A 20802-nucleotide genomic window follows, 5' to 3' on the forward strand; every position below is an offset into this window, starting at 1 on the left:
TAGATCGATCACCGCACCGGATCTTGTAAGGTAATCGAATAGATATATAAATTTCACAGTGACTCATAATCAATCAAATTTTTATCAACACCAATATGGTCAATGATGGGCGTATTCTAGATTGCAATGAAAAGAAAAGTTTTTGTAATTATTGGAGATTGAATACAATGGTAATGTTAGGAAGGCATTATATTATTGTTTAATTAAACTTTAAGAAATAATAGCTAAATTATACAACTTTGTTCTTCATACACATGATAATTCGCAAAAATAAAAATTAAGTTTAAAAAATGCTGGAGCCAATTGCTTGCCCAAAAATATTAGGCTATTCAAGTTTCACCGAATTCATAATTCAGCATACATCGAATATGCATTTTTCTGCATTTACCATAGGACCTACAGCCTTGCTGAAAATATAAATTGTAGAAAAATTGTAAAAATGACCCTATAATTGAAACATCATGACAACAAAGACTCACATTCAAAATCTATAGTAAAAATACGAATAAAAGTGTTGCTATCTTTTAAAAGTGCCACACTCACTGTAGCAGTAAATAATTACACCCGCTGCAGAACGGTGTCGTGCTTTATGCGATCCAATAAATTTGACTACCTTCCTCCATTACCGCACGGTACAATCCATTGCTGCCCACCCAGAATGGTCAGTAAAGTTTGACAGAAATGTTTTATTTGCCAAGTGGCGTCACCAGCTGACCCATTGATTGCTCAAATGAGAAACGAGCATCGCCAGGGGAGGTAAGGAGCTTCACCAAGAGCAGCTTGGACCCATGTGCAATAAATAAATCAACTTTTATTCGTAAAATTTTCAATAACCATTTGCTGCTGCTGTTGCTGTCGTCTCTGTTGACCAATGGCACCCGATAGATTGGAGAGGTGGAAACATATTTCTCACGAGCAAACCGCTAGCAAACTTCACCCGATGATGACGGCGTTGATGCCCGCAAAGTGCAAGAAACGAAATTGAGAATAGCAAAATGACCATGCAAAGAATGCGACCGTTCGAATGTCGTTGGATGCTGTTCGGTTTCGATGAGCCGCTTGAGAAAGTGGTACGGGACAGCAATAAAACGAGCGCTTCAAGTATGCTGTAGAGCCATAGTGCCGTCATTCTGAAGCATGGAAACTATATAAATGTTCATTTCTTTATCCCATCCGTGCCTTACCCCGTTTCTTGTGCTTCCGATGTTCCCTGCACGTGACGGTGTATCCGTCCGGTAGCGATGAGCGGGATGGCAGCACTTCTCGACACGTCACGAGTGTACTGCCACGAATGATTACTGGATGTCATCCCAAGCGATTGGAGTGACAATAGACGTGAAGGGAAGGCAGATGGCACAGGCGGTGCGACGAAAAGCAATGAAAAGACACATATGCAGCAGTGCAAGCTGCGAACGGGCACATACCCACACTCGTAGTGATAACAAATGAAGATATCATTTCGTTTTCGAGGATCCACTTTGCAGCGCGTCCCTACCCCTACGCTCACCCGTCGCCACCGCCACCGACATCACCAAACTGGGGCTCATGAATGTTCAGCAAATGCAACTGTTGAGTGTACAAAGAGTGTGTGCTTTATAAAAGCGAAATAAAAATGGCACATCCGTGCGAATCATAAATTTTCTCCCCTGGCACATAGTTGCGCAGGGGTGTTTCCCTCCCACATGTCCATAACTGTAGGTAACAAGGTGTTTGCGTGTGTGTGTGAGCGCATGTGTTTGTTTGAGCGTTCTGCCCAATTTCGCATTTAACACGGTTTGATGTTTGCTTTAACCGATTGCGTTTCCCCGATTGCCGGGTGCGACTTGGGGGAAGTCCTGTGGAACAATATAATAAGCGCACGTTTTGCCACCATGTGACACTCAGCAGCATACCGCAACGATTTGCGGCAAGTGCATTGTTGCAACGAGCGCAATTGCAAAACGTAATCGATTGCAATAAAAATTGAAATGGTGTAGAGTTTGTATGATGGTTGGTGTTTTTACACTGACAGTGACAAGTGACTGTGTAGGGATTTTTTACCTGTATGAAAGAGGACAGGAAGAAAGTGTCTTTTTCCTTACAATACACCAATCTCAATTCAGAGCCAATAATATAAGCAGTACTGAACATGTTTAATTTTATATGGTAATATTTTTTAAACTTCGCAGATACTCTAATATCGATGACCAGTATTTGAAGAAAATTAAGTAAAAAACAGTTTGAGATATTATAGCCAAACTGTCAAAGATCTTGTTGCTGTTATAAAATTGTTCTGAGCAATTATCTGGATGTGCACTGAATAAAAATTGGATAATTCCAGATAAAAAATATTTCAATACTGATAAAAGCTTTAATAGCATTTATCAGTTGATGGCAAACCTAACGGTCAACAATGCCAAATTATATAAAAATGTACGTAGAGTTCCACGTGGAGTGCCTAATTGATTAACCATGCATACATATGTGTGAAAGTTATATGCAATACAAAAGGTGAAAAAGGCGCCAACTAAGCAGCAGCCAACTGTAGCTCATGAACCGTAGCCTGCTGAATACTGGCTTAAATGCATTGAATCAGTATTACATACAACCAGTAGTTTCAATACCGTGGGGTAAACACCTTTCAACCCGATATTTATCTTTTGGAATTTTATCGATTTTTTCAATTGTTTCAAAAGAAGTATTTGAATAATCATAAAATTTCAACATCTTCGACCATCAAAAGCAAATACTTTTTCTTGAAATTAAGAACTCAAAGATTTTTATGAATACTAAGGAAGCATGTCGCATCTATAGTCAATAAGCATTACGCGATGAATTAAAGGGTACATATTGCATCTTCCAAATTAGATCCAATTGAAGATTGGCAGCTAAGATCTGATAAAAAATAGCTTGATCTAGTTTAAACATAACATGGCCTTAGAACAAGGAATTGACCAATGTTGAAAGATATTTAAGCTAATGTTTGCAAAATCTTTTCTTAAGTAGAACCAACTTTTTGGATCTGCGGGTCACATTTGAAATAAAATCGTCTCGGTAAGCCACATCACAATTGATCAACACGACGTTATGCTGAACTTCAAACGTATTGTTTATAAATATATACTGACGATATCTACGAATGGTCATACAAGTGCTTAAGCTTTATGTAACATAACATTCTAAGAACATGACCTATGTTATGTTTGTAAACATGACATTTCAAACTTCAATTTTTCATTCCTCGATCGAAGCCATATCATAGATACTAACTACATCCAATAAGCCAAAACTGATATTGGCTGTTGAGCCATTTGTAAAAAAAACCCCAATTTACCCGGGAAATACCGTTTCCTTCAAATTAAAAATACCCGACTTGTTATATCACTTGAAATCTTATATTAATAAGTATGTTATAGTCATCAATACACTTTCATATATTAATTGTATGCATTGTTTTAAACTAAATAAATTGCTGAATAAACGAAATATAATGAATAAACCTTTATCTTCCATATCTCGTCACAAGGAAGATATGGAAACCAAATAGAAAGTTTATTTAAGGAGGAAATAAACTTTGTTGTTAAATATATTTTCAACTACAGAGACTCTTTGTGACAGCTTTTGTGGGCTGGCTCTTTAAAATGAATGATATAAAGCATGTATTTAAATCCCGTTGTTTTCCCTTTTTTGATGGTTTGCAATGGACTTCCCACACATAAATCGATTCCCGGAACAAGAAATCTAGATTAAAGTGACATTTCTTACCACTTCTCGTCCCCAATCTTACATCGAATTTATTTTCATTCGCATGCCACTACGAACAGCGTTAAACTCCACCACTGCCAGCCATGCAAACGATCCCTGCTGCCCACCTGGCGGACGTAGCAAGCAGCTTTCCGCTTTCACACAAGGCAATTGAATTGTACAGCGATTATCGTCCATAGCCGGGTCTATCGAATGGCAATCGCAATAATCTAAAATGGCGCCAGTTGTCCGATCCACACTGCCGATGACCTAAACGCTGGGACATTTTGACGAAGGAAGGTAATAAAATACGTGCTTTACGTAGATTATATTGGCTTCGAATGCTAGAGCGCTGGACCGTTTGGCACAAGCTCAAACAACTGGGGAGTAGCTAGTGGCGATCATTTTTTCCAAGAAAAGTAAGCTTTCTGTACTAGAGTAGACATTTTTTTCTTACTCTCTCTCTCTCTCTCTCTCTCTCTCTCTCTCTCTATCTCTCTCTCTATCTCTCTTTCTCCCTCTCCGTATATATCTCTGTCTTTGTAAAAAAAGCAAAGCTTTTCATAATACCAACATGCCGGAAAGGCAAGAGAACACGATATTCGGCAAATAAAACGATACGAATTGGTGTCCCCGCGCTTGGTGTAACATTACCGACCATCATTGCCGGACAGCAAAGCAAAAAGCAGCAGCTTTGTAATGACCACAAACACAGCAGACTGAAACCAGCGAAATGGGTTAACGCGCAAGTGGCTTTCAATGTTTTGCCATTTCACCCACATTTTATATTGCTGCTGCTGTGTTGTGTTGTCGCTGCGCCACTGCTGGGGCCGCTGTTTGGCTTTTCCGCGAAAAGCAGGAAATCAGACCCAGGGGGAAGGGTAAATCGTTTTTTAAAGCAAGCAAGGTAAACATATTGCCAGCAACACCATAACATAAATATCTGCTTTATTGACCACCCACGTGCTAACCACCACCGCCACTGCCACAACCCGACAAGGCTTCGAAACCGTCGCGATCGCTCTCGATACTGGGGACACACTGGGCACATTCAGGCGAGAGCAGAGTTTGGGGCTGTGGTGTGCAATTTTCCAGCAATTTTCTCATCCTTGGGGTCGGAAACATTTTAGGCGGAAGTTTGGTTTGATTTGCAGTAAAATGTAGGTTGCTTTTTTGCAGCTCGGCAATTATTTTGGTGCTTCCCGTATTTGTCGTTTATACTAAGAGGAAAACTGAGGGAGCTACAGAGCGAAAGAACTAACCTGACAAATAAATTATATTTCCACACAGACAAAGCGAATTTGCTAAGTATGTTAAGCTTTAAACCCATTACAAAAATAAATCTTTGTTAAGTTATTTTAGCTATATATAACTTTAAGCTTCTTGAATTACTCCATTTAATAGCTCGAAATGATTTAGCTAACAAAAACAATGTTTTACCATTTCTCCACTGTCATCTTGAAAATCCTCCCGTTTGGTGGAACATTTTGAAGCGTTTGGCTTAAAACACGATAAACCTCTACTGTCATACCGTGGCGTTAACGATTCACTTAATTTCCCACTTTTACGACACACCCTTGCAATTGCTGCAAAGCGAGCGTCTCTCCCAAGGACAAACTCATAAAAAGGGAGATTGATTTCAAGCACTTCTTCGCAGGACCTTAAACCGCCGGTAAACCAACGATGGTGCAGTGGATTAGAATTGGAGATAGTGGTAATGCGCCACAATTTGTGCTTTCTGAGCAATGGGATTGCCAGTTGTGTGTGGTGACTCATCGGAGGATGTTGTCGCTAGCATTGCAGTGTGAAAACCGTCGTAAAAATGAGTTTATGTGGTATCGAAGCTTTTTTGATATCGTAAAACAAACTCACAATTGCTCAAGGTTTTATTTTTTTTGAAGGATTTGATTCTTAAAAACTTTTACAAACTGGCGTTATTTGACAATTTCATCACGATGTTTTACAATGTAACGAATAAATGGAAATCGTTAATTCTTTCTACATAATGTGTCGACATTTAATACGGTGTTTTCCGTAATGCTTTGAATGCAACACAAAAAAGATGCTAGAACAAAACTCGTTGTATCCTGCTAGTGTATCTCGATCAGGAAGTTTTATTAAAAATAATCAAAAATCCGTCAGTACGGGGAAATTATCATCGTTTGCGTCCTGCGTGAAGTCAAGTCACTCTTTGAAGCATTATAATGAAACCACAACCAATTTTCTCCCAACGCCACGCTACGCCGGTCACCATGCGCACACGCTGCCCGATAAAATCCGCGGGGTCACCTCAGATAATGACTACCGGTATCATTTGACGGGTGCCAATCACACCCGACCCGGTCTGAAGAACGGCCGAGAAACGAGAAACTCACTCGTCCAGCAGTTTGGAGCAATTTTCCGACCTACTTTCCTGGCCACTGTATCATTAACCGTGGAACCGCGCAAAGGTAAACGAATGGAAATTGACTAATAATAACAGCGAGGTACATTCTGACTGGCACTAGGGGGCGCTCTCTTTAAAAGGCTCTTGCGGGTGGGGGTTCTTTTTCTAAGCGGCAAGTGGATGAAAAACACTGAAAGCCACCTGCCATTAACATTGTAAATCCATTAGGGGAATGAAAGGCCACGTCAAAGCTTGTCGTCGGGTGAAGGCGAAATACAGCGAGTAGTGTATGGGGTGAGGGTGTTGCGTACCATTTTTCAGCTCGGCAAAGGTAATCAGTATTTATTTTCCCAGAAAACTGGGCTTTATAAGCCGCTGTCTGGGTGTTGGAAGAAAACCAGACGATTAGACGTTGATCCAAAGCTAGTTTGCTTTATTTGTTTAGGAAACCATCATTTTGTCTCGATGAACTGACAGTTTTTCGGACGATGGGTAACACCGGAAACTCAATCAATTTTTAATATCGGTAAGAACCTTTCCCTAGTACATGCTGTTCAGCTAGATAAAGTGGTCTGCAACGCGATAAAATTGGACAAGGTTTGTCTATTAAATTAAGTCCCTCACGGAGGTATGAGCAAAAGAGAGTTTCTTGGGCCCAGTTGCTTCGTTGCAGGCGAATTTTTTTTAAAGAAAAATGAAGAATATTTTAAAATAGAATCATAAACCTAATGACGCGGTAAATCCCGTGGTTGTGATGAACAAAGAGGAGGAAAAATTGGAAAAATCGCAGCTATATCTTGTCTGATTTCTTTGAACTTCTGTTATTAGCATTATGTGAAAGAAATGCATTCTAAGAGGTTGTTCATGTTTGAAAACACTATGCGATAACTATATCTGTGTTCTTCGAGCTTGAAAAAAACCCTTAGAAGACAAACATTAATGGTTGAGGTCAAGTCACTACACGAATGCATTAACCTCAAATTAAAAGCGATGATTCACTCACCAGCTGTTCACACTAAACCACAATGCAGTCGATCTCGTGCTCGTGCACCACGCATGGGTTTAGCATTTTCCCATACACGGGTAAACGATGGCGCCTATGCTGCTTCTGTTGCTTTTGTCAAGCATGAAGATGGCAAAAAATTGAAAGACTCCATCTTCCCTTCCATAGTCCACCTATTTCATACTCTGAACTGACCGGAAGGGTTAAAAAGCTTGCCAGCCGTTCTACGGTTCTACTGGAAGATTGTCGAGTGTGCAAAATTGATGGAAGGAAAAAAACCCCTTTCTACTCAGAAAACAGAACGTAAGCAATAGTGAGAGGCCTATGGGTGCGAGTGGATGGTATGAAAATGGGACAGTGAACGGGGCACAGGTGAAAAAGAAACACAGTGGCAGGTAAAAAATCGAATATACAAGCACTTACCGACATAGAGCCCAGTGTCCGTGTTGAGCTGCCTTAGCTTGCCGGGAGATCTTCTGGTGATTGGCTTACCACCGTCAACCTTCAGCGTACCGTCCTGCGAGTTCCTGTTTCGATAGTTGTGGCAAGTCATCGTGTGTGAATGTGTGCGTGTTTTTTTTTTTGGGTTTTCGTGGTACCCCATAATCCGTGCCGTAAGACCATTGCCCGGTCCCGAGGCAAATGTTGAGCCCGTTGGTCAATTGAATGGTCCAAGAACCAAGGCCAAGCAGGTTCATGCCGGTCAAAAGATGACAATAAACGACACCAGATGGCACCCCCCAAACACACACACGCAACGGTGGCCAACAATCGCCAAATGGAAAACCCGGTAGGCCGCGTCGTCATCGATGTGAAAATGGTTGCGGGAGATGGATGGTAAATTTTCCCAACAGAGTGAAAATGCGACAACCCGGCAGCGAGTAGCCATGGGGGTGTTTTTTTCGAAAGCGTGAGTGAATGAAAGGGCCGATTCCGAGCGGGAAATTGACGGCAAAACGTCAAAAACGAAAAGCGGAAAAGTCGTCGCCGGTGGTCACAGAGTGAATACGTTGCACGTCGAAAGGGTTTTTTTGTAATGAAAAGAGACGGAGAAAGTAAAGAAGAAAGAGAGAAAGAGAGAAGGGTTAGATACGAGGAAAAAACGTTATAAATGAGTTAGAATATAGGCCAGAGCTGGACCGTCGCGTAAGCTAGCTGTGAAAAACGGTTCCTTCCTCTGTTTCTTGCAACGCTACGAGCGTATGGAAATTGTGCTATCGATTCTGTGTATTTTTTTTTTTTGTTACGTTTGATCGTCCACGCTGGAGTGATTGATAGATTTATAATTCATGAAAAATTGGTTTTTGTTAGAAAAACCGTTGCCAGTACATTAGTGATGCATACAGCGTTGGAGTTCGGTTTATCAGGACGCTCTGTAGACGGTGAAGCGAGACAAGGAAATACGTCGCTGAACGTTGCATTTTCTACTACAGCTTGCAGCTGTTCGTGGGAAAGAGAAAGGACCAATGGATACAGGGGTGAAAAATGCAACGAGATGCGTACATGAACATGCTTTTTATCAGATGCTGTTGTTTGATTTCTGATGCAATAAGCAAGGTAGTAGCACACGCTATCTAGCAGAAGTGTGCTAATGAGTATGATGTTTGAATACATTTCACAGTTACATCTTTTATACATCTTAAAAATAGCTTTTAAGCATATATGTAAGTATTAGACTTTTGCCTGTTGAATATGCTGAATTGTCCAATGCATAAATATTTACTTTTTATTGATTTCACATATTCGTGGTATACATTAACAAATTGTGCCAAACATATTTTCACAAGGCAAGTGCACCCTCAACATCGATAGCACACAACATTTAATGTTAACTCTTTTGGCCAGTAACACATTTCACCAATAGTAACTTTACTTACCTTAACGCCCGCACTCGATGCCAAAGCCCGTCACTGACTTTGGTCGAGTTATATTTGATGTTAATTTCACCCGATCCGAGGTTGTATCGAAGATGTAGATATCTGTGTTAATGTAAGAAAAAAGATGAAAGAAGAGAAGAGGGGAATATCAATTTATGACTAAAACAAACATTAAACAATCACATAGTTTTTCGAGTGAAATGAAAAAGTTTGAGTGCTTCTTAATTTCAAATTCTGAAGAAAGATTAAATTTAAACAAAAGAGCTCAAAAGCTGGTCAACAGTACGGCTACGTTATTTCACGTGAGTGTTCATAAATAGTGTATTGCTAATACACACAAACACAGAACTCTAATTTGATCCATATTTAATGATAACAACTGCATCAGCCAATCATGGCTCTTCTCTCTTCTTTGAGCAATACTTAAATATATGAAAACTATTCCGATTGATGTCTGGTACCAGATAACGTACGATCAAACCAGTTCATTTTGTTATGCTTTTTCCTACATTTGGCTTGCCAGGTGATGTTTGATTAAACTGAATGATAACATCCAGAATGAAAGTATATTTCTTTTATCTTATTTTGCGTCTTTTGATTCCACCACCAAGGTTAGCATGAAATGAGCAAGTCTGTTAGAATATCTGTTTGCAGTTGCAGATAAGAAAACGAAACCACAGCATACCGAGACGTTGTCGCCGTTTCGCGTTTGTCATTCGAATTTTCCTTATCTAACATCCTAGCATGCTCCACGTTTTCTAAGGGTTTAAGACGCTTCCCACCGGGAGGGAAAAACAAGGGAGATCAAGAAACTTAAAATTCTTATCTCGTGCTTGCCCATTTTTCTAAGGTGACTTTTTGCCCGTTGGCCCACCGAACGACCGAAATCGATTTCAAGCCACATTAACTGATGGTACCTTTTTTGAGCTACGCGTTTTCCAGAGAATGACGCATTCTTGCTGTCGTGAAAAGAATAGGAATGTTCTATTGCGCCCTACAATGTTTCAGCAGAAAGAGACACAGCCACATTTCTCTCTTGTGCTGTCGAGCAGGGTGACAGAAAAAAACGGAGCACAGAACAAACAGCGATCGGGGTTTTGGTGGGCGAGAAAATTAAACGACGACGTTAAATAAAATTTATATTCCATGCCAGCTGCACGCGATATGAATGTTAATGCGAAGGTCAAATGACACATAATAATTAACGGCAGGTTAAGTAAAATGCTATCGGAATGGTTCTGCCAGCGGCCATGGGTTGTTGCTTCCGGTGCCGACCTACCGGATCGATAAACGGTGACATTGGTATTGATGGCAGCAAACATGTGCTTTTGGGAAAAGGTTGAAATTTACTTTCAATATGAAGCAATGGATTGAGCGTAAGACTCATTATTTTAATGCATTCTTGTATTTTGAACTATTGAGTATTTCCACCACATTTTTACTCTTCCATTTCAAATTTTAATAGGATTTATATGGATCGAATTGAAGAGAGCAACATAATTTTACATGTCAGGTGATTTATTTACTATTCGTCGAAAATATCAAGGTATTTTTATTTTTATTCAGGAGTAACGGTCCAAAAAGGCCGTATTGTTTAAATACCAAGGTTAGTTAAATGAAATGTTAATGACGTTAAGCCAAATGTTTATGATTAAATTAAATTTGTTTATAATTTATTAAAACTGATCTGAAGTAGTGATACGACCAACTAGGCCGTTCAAACGAGAAATAAAAACAAAACTGATCTCAAACTAATTGTGACTCATTTTTACGCCTCAAACTGATTCTGATGATATCCTAAGTTCAAGAACTGTTTACGAGCTTCACTCCAGATAGTAAGTCTGATAAGCTTGGTCTTCTTAGAACATGCATGCAGGAAAATTAATCATTTCATAACTATTTCAGTCCTTGAACTGATTTGGAACTGAATCATAACATAACCCTCTAAACTCAAACCTATACCGCTATTTAAACTCAAACCTATTCCTATACCAATACACAGACTGGCATGCTCAAAACGTATTGAAATTATCACTCCAGCTTGCCCAACTGTGTGTGAAGGGAATCGATAGATTGATTTGATTGATAAATTGATGGTATTTAGAATTCGTATACAAAACAGATGTACAAAGATAGGATTCACTAAACTAAATCAATCAAAACCTAATAAATTTCCATTGAAGCAGTTTTTCAAACATTTAAATCATGAACATACCAATTTGTGGAGTTGTGGTGGAGTAAAATTAAGTTTCGAAAAATAGTACAATCGTACAATTTAATAAAGCTTGAAGAATTCCATTGATTTTGTAAATTTAGCCAGCAGATATAAGGAACATTCAAAGAATACAAATTGCTGAACTGGTTGAGGTTGTATTGGTCATGATAATTTTATAAGATTATCTCAATCACAATTGTGCTTCTCATCAAACCAGAACTAAAAATAATAAATCTGCATCTGAGTTACTTTGTAAATCAGATCTATTCAAATCCGAGATCTAGGATAGAATGTGACAAACATCTAAATTTCTATGTTAGATCTCTATTTTTATCTTCCTGATATTTGCTTGAATGTATAATTGTTACCAATTTATCAGAATAATGGCTTATAATAATAACAAGCCCAGTAAACTTAGCTATTCCCAAGTAACTAAAATATACCATCTTTGCTTTGTTTGCTTTAAAAACTTTCTACACCAACTTACCCATTTTCGATGCCCAGCGACAAAAAGTCGTCGCCCTCGAGGGCACTGTGCCGACCGGTCCAGAGGATTAGCCCGTTCGCCGAGTGCGTTTTAAAGCGAAGATTCAAATCAATCTCGTAGCTAATGACACGCCGCATCGTTTCGGCGTCGCTGTAGTGAAAGTAGCTGTCCGTGCCGGTAAAACACGCGCCCTGATACTTGCGGAAGTATTTGTTTTTGTACTTTATGCTGCGAAGGATGTCATCCTCGTCATTTCGCGGGTCTGCCTGTGGTTTCTGTGGCTGCTGTTGATGCTGTTCATGTTGTTCATGCTGTTGTTGCTGGCGCTGACGGTGATCTGATTGACTGTCCTGTTGGTGTGGTTGGTGCCCGCGCGTTGCATATCGGTTCCGTAGACCGGTATCCTTTGATTCGTGCTGGTCGCCATCGTCTTCCTGCTCAACCTCATTCCGACGGCGGTGATGGCTCGGAGCACGGTGGTCATGATGTTGATGGTGATGTGCACCCTCGTCGTGAGTGTCCTCCGCGTCCGTCTCGGTCAGCTCGTACTCGCGCTGCGTAAGGGACGGCTCACCATACCCGTCTGACGATGGTCCGACACCCCAAAAGCTGGCATCCAGTGTCTCATCCGCGTCGTTGTCGTTGTCATTATGATTTTTCATAATCCGGTTCATCTCCTCGATCAGTGTCTCATCGATCTCGGGCTCGGTTTGCTTTCCCTGCTGTCCCGGCCGGTCCTGTCTGTTCCCCCGACTGCGCCAGGAGCTTCCCTGCTTTCGGTGAAGCAGAAAATCGGGACGGTACGGTATCCGGTCGCCATGCTGGTCGTAATCTTTACCGTACCCATCGCCATCGTAAGCAGCTACATCGTCAGCGCTATTACTGTCGTCATTGTCGTCGTCGTGGTGGTCTTCGCTGTCAGCGAAAGATGACGACGGTTCATCGCTGCCCGTATCCTTATTGCTGGCCGGCAACGTCTCCGGCTTTGCTTCCGGCCGCCGCAACCGATGGGCAATGTTCGCCGGATCCTTCACCGTCTTGCCATGCTTGGCTGAAGACTCTTCACTCACATCCACCTGCGGTCTGTGGTTGCTCCGTGTCGCATCATCGTCGTCGCCATCGTCATCATCATCATCATCTTCGTCCCCATGCTCAACTGGCATCATGTCACCCGCTCCATCACCTTCGCCTGCATCGTTTGCCTTCATCACCATCGTCATTTTTCGGTCATTACCCACCATCGTTCCGGTGCTCGCATCATAAACCCCGGACCGTCGACCCTCGGAAAACTCACCCTCCCTGACCACCGCACCCTTGTGCCCGCCGTGCTGAGGCCGTTCATCCACAGCAGCAGATTCCATGCCAGTTTCAACCATCGCTATCTCACCACCGCCGTAATCTGCGTAATCATTCGATTGCGTGGAAAATGAGTCCTTTGATTTCTGCTGATCGATCCAAACGACTATCTTTTCATTAGCGACGGTGAATGCAGCCGGGCTAGCTACCGTTGGGGATGTTTCAGCTGCTCCATTCGCGTGCGACCGTTGTTTATCAGCCTCATTAGTCGTGGATGCTGCTGGTGGAGCAGTTTTTATTTCACCCGCAGCCGATTGATACCGGTTCCATCTGCGACGATTCCTCGGTTGATTGTAACCATTCCCGGAGCTCATACCCTGCGCGCCGAAGCTGCCGTCATCGTCATCATCGTCATCGTCGCCGTCATCATCCCCGTCGTCACTCTGGTAGTAGTCGTTGTATCCCTCGTCACTTTCCTCCGAACTACCGTCGCCGACATCTGCCGGATTATTATCATGCGGCAAAGTACTGTCTTCCGGTGGTGGAGCTTGCGTCGTCGAGATTGAGCTTCCCAGGGGAGTCGTTAACGGTTGCGTCGGCTCGGATGCTACCGTCGGGCGAGACGATGGCGGTGCGACTGCCTGTTCTTGCTGCTTGCGCTTCAGCAGCCGCTGCTGCTTTTCAATTACTTCCGATGGCAGCTCCTCGGCTTTGTTGCACTGGCGGTTCTGCGGGTTGCATTGGCATTCGTAGGTGTCGAGATTCGGGACGCACTTGGCAAGTGGACCGCACGGTCGGGCAACGCACGCATGCGGACAGTTTTCCACGTTCGATCCACCGAGTGCCTCCGAAATGATAGCAATAGTGCGATCGTTGATATCGACCTGAAAAGACAAAAAACAAAACGAAAAGTGATGCATACAAGGTAAGCCGAGTTGTTCATGCATTTAGTGCTGCGGTTCACATGTGATTTGAGACAGTTGAATGATTTCGACATGATATCTAATCGTGTGTATAACGATACCAACCCTACGATTGTACGTTGTCATATCATATCATGATTATTATCAGCATCATCACTCTATTTTGTAGTATAGAGTTGAACTGAGGTTGAAGGAGTTAAAAACATATGACTAATAAATATCAATTCAAGTACACTAGAACATAATTATAAAAACAATAGGTTTCCAAGAACACAAGAAAAACTGATGATGCAAAATAATGTAGTTTTACGTTTTATGTGTAATTTATTTTCTCTTTTTTTGTTCATTTTTTTTTAAATATCTGTGTACATGTTATCATAAGCAAACAAATTAAACAAAACATACTGCAGTAATTGTGCCTTATGTGGAGCAATTTGTAGTGATAGTGATGTGTTTTAATGAATTTAAATTGCCAAGAAGCTTGTTGTATGAATACTTTAACACACATAGCGTTCTTCTTAAACATAAACATTTATATCATTTAAACAAAAAACAGAAACCAGGAAACAATTTTTTATCTGATTGTCCCGTTAAATCCATATTGGAGTTATGGTACCTAGAGTCGTTGTATGACCGTTTGGAAAGAAACCTTAAAATACTATATTTATTCGGAATGTCTGTTTGAAGTTTGTTTCAAATGAATAGCGAGTGTAACTTTCTTTATGTTTAATTTTTGTGCAATACACACGTCACACGAAGCGTTAACTTTATCATCAACTGGATTTTAACCATTTAACCCTAGGGTAAATGTACCAATAGTGGTGCAATTTGTGGTGGTACAGATGTGTTTTAATGGATTTAACGAGTCAGGAAGGACAATTTGAATATTTTAACTCATAGCAATTGGAATATGTTTAATCTTCGCAATCACAACCATTTTTGCCATAAAACACATCAAATTTACGAAAAAATACATATTTTTGTGATTGCTTCGTTGTACCTATAATGGTGGTATGGTTCCTATAGTCGTCGAATTGTGTTCTTAACGTGGTGTTAAACAAGGATGCCTCAAAACAGTGTATAATATCAATATAACTTAGTTTAGAAGCTGTTTTCGTGTAAATAGTAAGGATTACTGCCATAATAATGATTACATTCGTAATTTGATCGTAAAAAATGTATGAATTTGGTTGATGAAACTATTGACTAAAGTACTTAATAACACCATTCGTCAACCCATACCCAATAGAGTTTGCTTGATTTGAAGTCGATTTTTCACTCAGCCAAATAAGCGAATTTTGGCCTTTGTTTGGTAAATTACTTACAGAAAACTCATTTTTGTTGCTTATTTTAACGAAAATAGTACGACATGTCCAAAATGTCAGAAATGTTCAAGATTGTTTTAACCAACAGTATTTAACCAACAAATTTGGTAATAGCTAGTTAAATCTTTCATAGAATATCCTCTTTACAAACCCCCCCGTTTAAAATCTCCATTCTCGTAAATAATGAAAATGTTGTTTAATTGAAAGATCGAACCAAAATAAGATTTTATTATCACATTTTTATTATTTTTTTAAATTTATTGTATCAGGTAGTTCAATAAAAAATAGGAAAGCAAAATTTCATAAAACGAATATGGCACCTAATTTTATTTGAAAATTATCAATTGATGCAATATAAGCTAATTTCTCGCGGCTATTCCGATTGTCGTGACAGTCTCATTTTTCAAATTTGCTCGTTCTTATGCAAACTATTATCTGAATAATACTCTAAAGCAAATTATCTTCGTTCCTTCTTTCGTTCTCCTGAAAGCAATCACTCTAAGCTTACCTTCTGAATGCACCCGGCGAATGATCCTTTATCCCGCAGGCTCGTTGGCAGCGTGTGTACATTGTGGATGCCGCCAAGATAAAGGCTGTGTGGCAGGGAAAGATGCCAGAACCCGTTCGGCGACACCGTCATCACTTCCGGCAGCTGATCGATCTGTGCGGTTTAGTGGTTTGACAAAATGAAAATGGCAAACAGAATTAATAAAAAAGATGTCACAGGAGTTGACGGGGCAAGGGGCGGCTAAGCTTAAAATTGGATTAATTAGAGTGATCTGTTTGGATTCTTGAGACCCTCAGCATAATGGATGGAGCTATTAAATGGTTTGCATCGTAGTTGGCCAGCTACCCTGACTGCTGACTGACAGCTTTAATTTAATAAAACAATTTCTCCCCTTCCCATTGCTGGCTTCATGGCCTCATAGCCCTTTGCATGGGTTTGTCTGCGCTGCGAATTACAAAAAAATTAATGAAAAAACATACCTTGGACCAGGTCATGCTAGCAAAGACAGATTGTTTTGTGCAGTGAAAAAATCTTACGAAGGATGTGTACATTGTCAGCCCACAGAGTAGGCAACGGCCCAACGGTAAGTAGAATCACATAGACGAATGGGATGGTGGGTATAATTACAAAATAAAAATTTAATTAAACCATTCCACTCATTCTGCCGTCTGCCTATGCAGATTGCATCAGCATTCGTGTTCAGTGCAGGAACCAGCTCACAAAACTGACAGCAGTATAAGTCATTCCAAGTTTCGGCCTGGTTTGTAACTGGGCTCAATATATTAAACAAAGCCCATGTAAAAGGCTTTTGGGGTTCAAAACTAAAAAACTAACACGCGTGGAGTATGACAGAAAAGATCAGGAAGATGAGAAGCAAATGCAAACGGATCCATTTGCATAGACCATCCGTATGTCAGTGCTGGAAATAATCTTTCCATTTTGCTGTGATTTTAACTGATATATATCAAGAGCCGCATGGCGTAAGCCTTTACTGCAGCTAGGCTGCACACATACGGTATAATATCCGGCACTTACCTTCAGCACTGCCAACCGTGACGTTCGGGATACTTTTATCGTATGCCACTGTCCCATGGAGAGCGGGATCTCGCTCCTGCAAGAGAGGAAAGAAAGATGTGTAGAGTTGAAATATGTTGGTGCTAAATCATTGCTCTTCCATGCTGGTTTGTAAATGAATACAGTCACTAAGCAATCAGAGTACGGCTGTACGAACTTCAAGTGAAGATATCTAAGATAATATTTTCGCTAGGAGATTATGTTGGTGTTACTTTAACATCAGGTATGTATTTGATTAGGAATGTCTTATATTTTTCGGTTAATATTCATCTATCTTTTTGTTTTTTTTCAAAGGAAAGGTATATTTGATCAAAATGTTTTTGCCTCAAATTAATGTTCTCAAATTAACATTCTAACACAGATATTAACCATTCCAACTGCTGAACATTGTAATTACATTGTGGTCATCTAAGCGGAACAATTGATCCAGATGCTCGTACAAGTTAAGCCAGGATCGCTTTGTTTGACATGACCAACAGAGGACGAGCTAGCTCCTCGCACTATTGTCCACCATGAGCGAGCTTTCACATTTTGTGCTGTAATATTTGCGGTACAAAAACAATTACCTTTTATCCTTGTATTACAAGGGAATGAAGTACCGCCCGATCTACACGACGGAACAGTCCGAATAAAGCTAAACCCAACCCCTTCAAAAGAGCACGGGCTCACCGAATGTGTTGCCCTGTACCGTGTTTAGATCACTCACACGTTCTACACAAACCATCCGAGAAACTCCGGATCGTACAGGAAGCAGTGACCACAGAACCGCTGGCACTATTATGAAGAGTTTTTCCACTCGCCATTTCCACTCGCCATTTTTTTGGCAATGCGGCCTCGACTGCAGCCGATGTACAATCGTTACTGCACTGGGTCGCAAGCGACCAAAGATGCACATCCCGGCCCGGTGGATACGGTGCGCGAACGTTCCTCATATGCGAAACCTCCTACGTGCAACTTTACGCTAGCTTCCGTCGAAAACACTCGAGGAAATAATAGTTTAATGGCTTTTCGAGCTGGTACAGTCACGAATAAATTATATTTCTGAAACACGTTCCACTTCGTGGTGGCCCGGGGACCAAATGAAGGACCTCTTTGCCATTCGCACCGGGCCAAGGGTGTAGATAAGCAAAGTTTTATCAGCGCTCGGTACACGATTGTTCCCTCTCTTCTGCTGGCTTTTCTTTACTCTTGTCTTTTGTTTGGGCCGCACTTTCTGCGTGAGCGCTTGCTAATATCTTCCCGGAAGCTGAATGAACCATTAACGCTGTCGAGTGCAGCACCGTTTCGTGAATTATTCTGCGTCTTTTGCGCTGTAAAAATAGATTGTTTTGCTTTGTGCTCTGTGCACTAACCGAGCGTGTAAAGCATGGCGCCGGGAGGAGTGGGTAATGAATTTGAACTAATTGGAGATCTGCTTGACAGTCGGTTGTTTATTTGAGGATTGCAAATAGATGTGCTCTAAGGTAAGAATTGATTGAAAAAATTAATTAAAGTATCATTACAAGTAAATAGAATAGAAAAAAAAATGCTCCATTCATTGTTGTTTTATATAAAAATACACAAGATGAAGGCAAAATTAAATAAGAATGCTCTTTTAGATACAGCTTTAAAACTAACATGAACTTGATATAACTATAATTGAATAAAGTGAAATACCATTAAAAGCAACTAAATCTTGGATATACATAAAATACAATCACAGCAACTAAAGCAAATAAAAGTGGGCATTTCCATTTGCCTCATTTGTCACCGTACACAACACGATTAACGTTTTTGCGGTTACCATACAAAGTGTGCACTCTCGCAATCTTTTCCCCACAGTTGAAGAACCCCAAAACAACTAAATCCGGGCACGGCGTTCATGAGACTCCAGGGACAATGGGCTATTTGTTCATCTCACCTAGGCGCAGGCTGATGAGGATTTGGTGGCAGAAACGGAACGATTAAACGTTACCAGCCTGTACAAACTCCCACAGCTAGCTGGAACGTTCGTTCATACCGTCTGGATGCACACCGAAAACAGTTGCGCTTGGGGAGATCGGAATTGAAATTTTAATTAAATTCCATCCATCCACCCGGATCGGGTTTGTTCTGACCTGCGGACGCTCGCGTTGCTAATGACTGCTCGCGAAAGTAGATTAAATTCGCGCATTAACATCAATCAACGCGTCGCAAAGGATTATCGGACCGATGGCGTGCCATAGTCGCGCTGCGAAGGTGGTTTAGTAACTGCGAACTTCTAACAAATCGTTCCCGACTTGTATGCAAACGTGCTGAAGGTGTAATTAATTTTTATTTTTAAGTGCCACTGCAAAAGCACTGACAGCACCAACCGACTCGAGGTGTTTTGTGGCTGATACTTAAGGTACAAGCGTAATGTACATTTCGTGACCTTTGTTTGTCCCTCAAACTAGTTTGCAAAAAGAGCGTCAAAATGATCAAAACGTTCATCAATTTCATTCACAAAAGTGTTCGTTCCGAGTAGCAGAAGGTCGACGAAAGTTTCACTTCCAGTGGGAAGGAGTGCAGCATGGAACAGGCTCTCCATTTGCAGCTAAACGCACCCGCGAATGAATGCAATTTAAATATGTAAATGCTGGCCAGTTTTTGTGCCCTTGTCCACCATTTTCTCAAGATGCACATTTCCATTCCCACCGGTTCATCAACAGCAAACGAACACTTTCCATTTTCCACCGTCACGTTAAAGGATCTTTTTAACCGATCGTCATCGCGAACCGGTGGCAAGGAAAACGATGTCCATTAGTTGATCAACTGTCTTTTTTTTTTCCTCAAGAGAAGTGCCTTTGCTTGGTAGCAAAAGTAAAAAGTAAAACAGGAAGAACGAAAACCGAAACATCAAACTCGTTTACTGAACGTTCGTGACAGTTTTCACACCGCCCTTGCGTGCTGGTGAAAAAGAGCCGGCACGTAAATTAGATAAATTCTTCCCACCTTCTTCCCGTTCGACGAAAGGAAGCTAGGGACGCCCTCATTTGATGGGAAAAATGATGGCCTTTCCCCTCCCGTGTTCCACAACCTTCTTGATATGGGGGCCTCCAAGTCCAAAGGGGAAGGCGTTAGGAAACTCGCTCGCCTCATTTGCACAGTTCCGCATGGCTTTCCGCATTTTAACGACACGCAGTCGATTGGGGCTCAGGCAATCGACGATGATGGGGTAGCTGCCTTCCAAAAACTCTCTCCCCTGTTTCTTCCGTTTGCACCCTCATCACTAACCTGACACCGCCCGCCAGCTCCGTTCGTGCGAACTCATTAAACTTAAATAAACATCGATATTATCATTCATTTAGTAAAGTTTTCAAATTATTTCCTGCCTTCGTATGGCTGTCGCTTTCTTTCTTTCTTTTTTTGTACGTTGCTGATGGAAGAAGCAAGAAAGATGACCATAAAATTGGAAGCGTTTCATCAATTGAATCGACTGCTTTATGGTCGACAGTAGCCGGCGAAGGAGGGGGAATGATTTTTACTTCATTCTTTAATGAAAAGAAAAGAAGTAATGATGCCGCTTTTCGCTTTTCGCATAATAAATAGGCAACACTTTTTCAGACTTCCCTTTTTTTGCTTAGGCTTGTTGTAACTTGGCTAGGCTAATTTAGGCTTGATGATGAATTTAGGCTATTGATTACATCTCACCTTGCATTGTAATGAAAGTGAAATAATATTAATCGACAGCCATTTTCTCCACCAAAAAAAAACATTACCATTTTGGAAGAAATTTCAAATGTGTTTAATTTTGATCATAAGGTCGATAAAATTTTAACTTACAATAATTATTTTTATTTAAATGTAAATACTGTAAATACTATCTATTTCTACAACAACAACATGCACATAAAAATATCACTACATTAATGTACCTGGTGAAAAACTAAACAAAACTATAAAAAATGTGTATAAAGATATAATTCACATTATGTTTTAACATAAAATGTTAGATAAACTAAACTTTCTGCTGCTTCTTGCGAAG

General features: G+C 40.8%; 1 protein-coding gene across 5 annotated transcripts in view; it reads right to left on the reverse strand.

Moving 5' to 3' along the window:
• LOC121591332 overlaps positions 1–20802 on the reverse strand; it is a 136791-nt gene that overhangs the window by 10648 nt on the left and 105341 nt on the right. For all 5 annotated transcript variants that reach the window (XM_041911708.1, XM_041911712.1, XM_041911710.1 and 2 more), the window contains 5 exons: positions 16779–16854; positions 15744–15896; positions 11692–13871; positions 8990–9091; positions 7536–7639 (listed from right to left, as the gene is read on the reverse strand). In XM_041911708.1, the coding sequence (XP_041767642.1) occupies positions 7536–7639; positions 8990–9091; positions 11692–13871; positions 15744–15896; positions 16779–16854 (2615 nt within the window). The remainder of the gene's footprint in view (positions 1–7535; positions 7640–8989; positions 9092–11691; positions 13872–15743; positions 15897–16778; positions 16855–20802) is intronic.

Source organism: Anopheles merus, chromosome 2L, assembly GCF_017562075.2.
Source record: "Anopheles merus strain MAF chromosome 2L, AmerM5.1, whole genome shotgun sequence".
Lineage (NCBI taxonomy): Eukaryota > Metazoa > Arthropoda > Insecta > Diptera > Culicidae > Anopheles > Anopheles merus.